This window comes from Gekko japonicus, unplaced genomic scaffold, assembly GCF_001447785.1.
Source record: "Gekko japonicus isolate JY-2015 unplaced genomic scaffold, Gekko_japonicus_V1.1 scaffold698, whole genome shotgun sequence".
In the NCBI taxonomy this organism is placed as follows: domain Eukaryota; kingdom Metazoa; phylum Chordata; class Lepidosauria; order Squamata; family Gekkonidae; genus Gekko; species Gekko japonicus.
The window spans coordinates 194,382-195,564 of NW_015168069.1; the positions used below are offsets into that span (position 1 = coordinate 194,382).

The following is a 1,183-nucleotide window of genomic DNA, read 5'->3' on the forward strand; positions in this document are numbered from 1 at the left end:
TTCCTCCCTGCCTCTCCCCACCCCTGCCTGCCTGGGGCCAGGGAGGGCCTTGGTGGGGCTTCCTTGCACTCCCGCTGGCCTTGCAGGTCCACCACCGGGCCCCTCATGGGGCTCGGCAGTGGAGTTGCAAGGCCGGTGGCGGCGGCCGGGACCGTTGGGGGTGTGGTGTGTGGCCTTATGACACACTTCCGGTGATGTCAGGGGGTGTGGCATATGCTAATGAGTTATGCTAATGAGTTCCCCTAGCTCTTTTTCTATGAAACGACCCCTGCTGAAAACCATGCTAGTTAACTTCACCAACACAATAATAGTTTTCTACTTATGTCTTTTTAATCCCTTGGAATTAAAAGGAAAGGAAGCTTTCCAGTGGAAGAGCTTGCCGCTGATCCTCCTGCGTTATTTCTCTTGCAGATAACCTTTGAAATCTCCAAGCTCGAGGAGTCGCACATCCCCATCTGGATCATCATCGGGAGCACGCTCGGGGGTCTCTTGCTCTTGGCCCTCCTTGTGCTAGCCCTCTGGAAGGTAATGATGCCCCCCTTTGCTGTGGAGGGGGCAGGAGGGGGCAAGCGAAGGCCCAGCAGCGGCGTCAGTGCTGTGGCGGCTCCAATCACACCTGGCGGCACTGGTGGGGGAGACTGGGAGGTACCGCCTTTGCCCACCCCCTCCTCCTGTGCTGGCCAGGAGTAAACTGAGCTCCTGCATCGTGTTGGTCATAAGAACACAAGAGACGCCAATGTTGGATCAGGCCAAAGGCCCATCCAGTCCAACACTCTGTGTCACACAGTGGCCAGAAATACCAGGGGCCACCGGGAGGTCCAGCAGTGGGGCCAGGACACTAGAAGCCCTCCCACTGTTGCCCCCCCCAAGCACCAAGAATACAGAGCATCCCTTGCCCCAGACAGGGGCCAGAAATACCAGGTGCCATCGGGAGGTCCAGCAGTGGGGCCAGGACACCAGAAGCCCTCCCACTGTTGCCCCCCCCCAAGCACCAAGATGACAGAGCATCACTTGCCCCAGACCGAGAGCTCCTATAAGAACATAAGAGAAGCCAGTGTTGGATCAGGCCAGTGGCCCATCCAGTCCAACACTCTGTGTCACACAGTGGCCAGAAATACCAGGGGCCACCGGGAGGTCCAGCAGTGGGGCCAGGACACTAGAAGCCCTCCCACTGTTGCCCCCC

The 1,183-nt window shown here is 58.6% G+C and overlaps 1 protein-coding gene across 1 annotated transcript in view; it reads left to right on the forward strand.

The window, feature by feature from the left end:
* The window catches only part of ITGA11 (integrin subunit alpha 11), a 164,405-nt gene that overhangs the window by 161,861 nt on the left and 1,361 nt on the right, over positions 1-1,183 (forward strand). Inside the window, exon 31 of the mRNA XM_015414591.1 lies at positions 412-525. Within this exon, the coding sequence (XP_015270077.1) occupies positions 412-525 (114 nt within the window). The remainder of the gene's footprint in view (positions 1-411; positions 526-1,183) is intronic.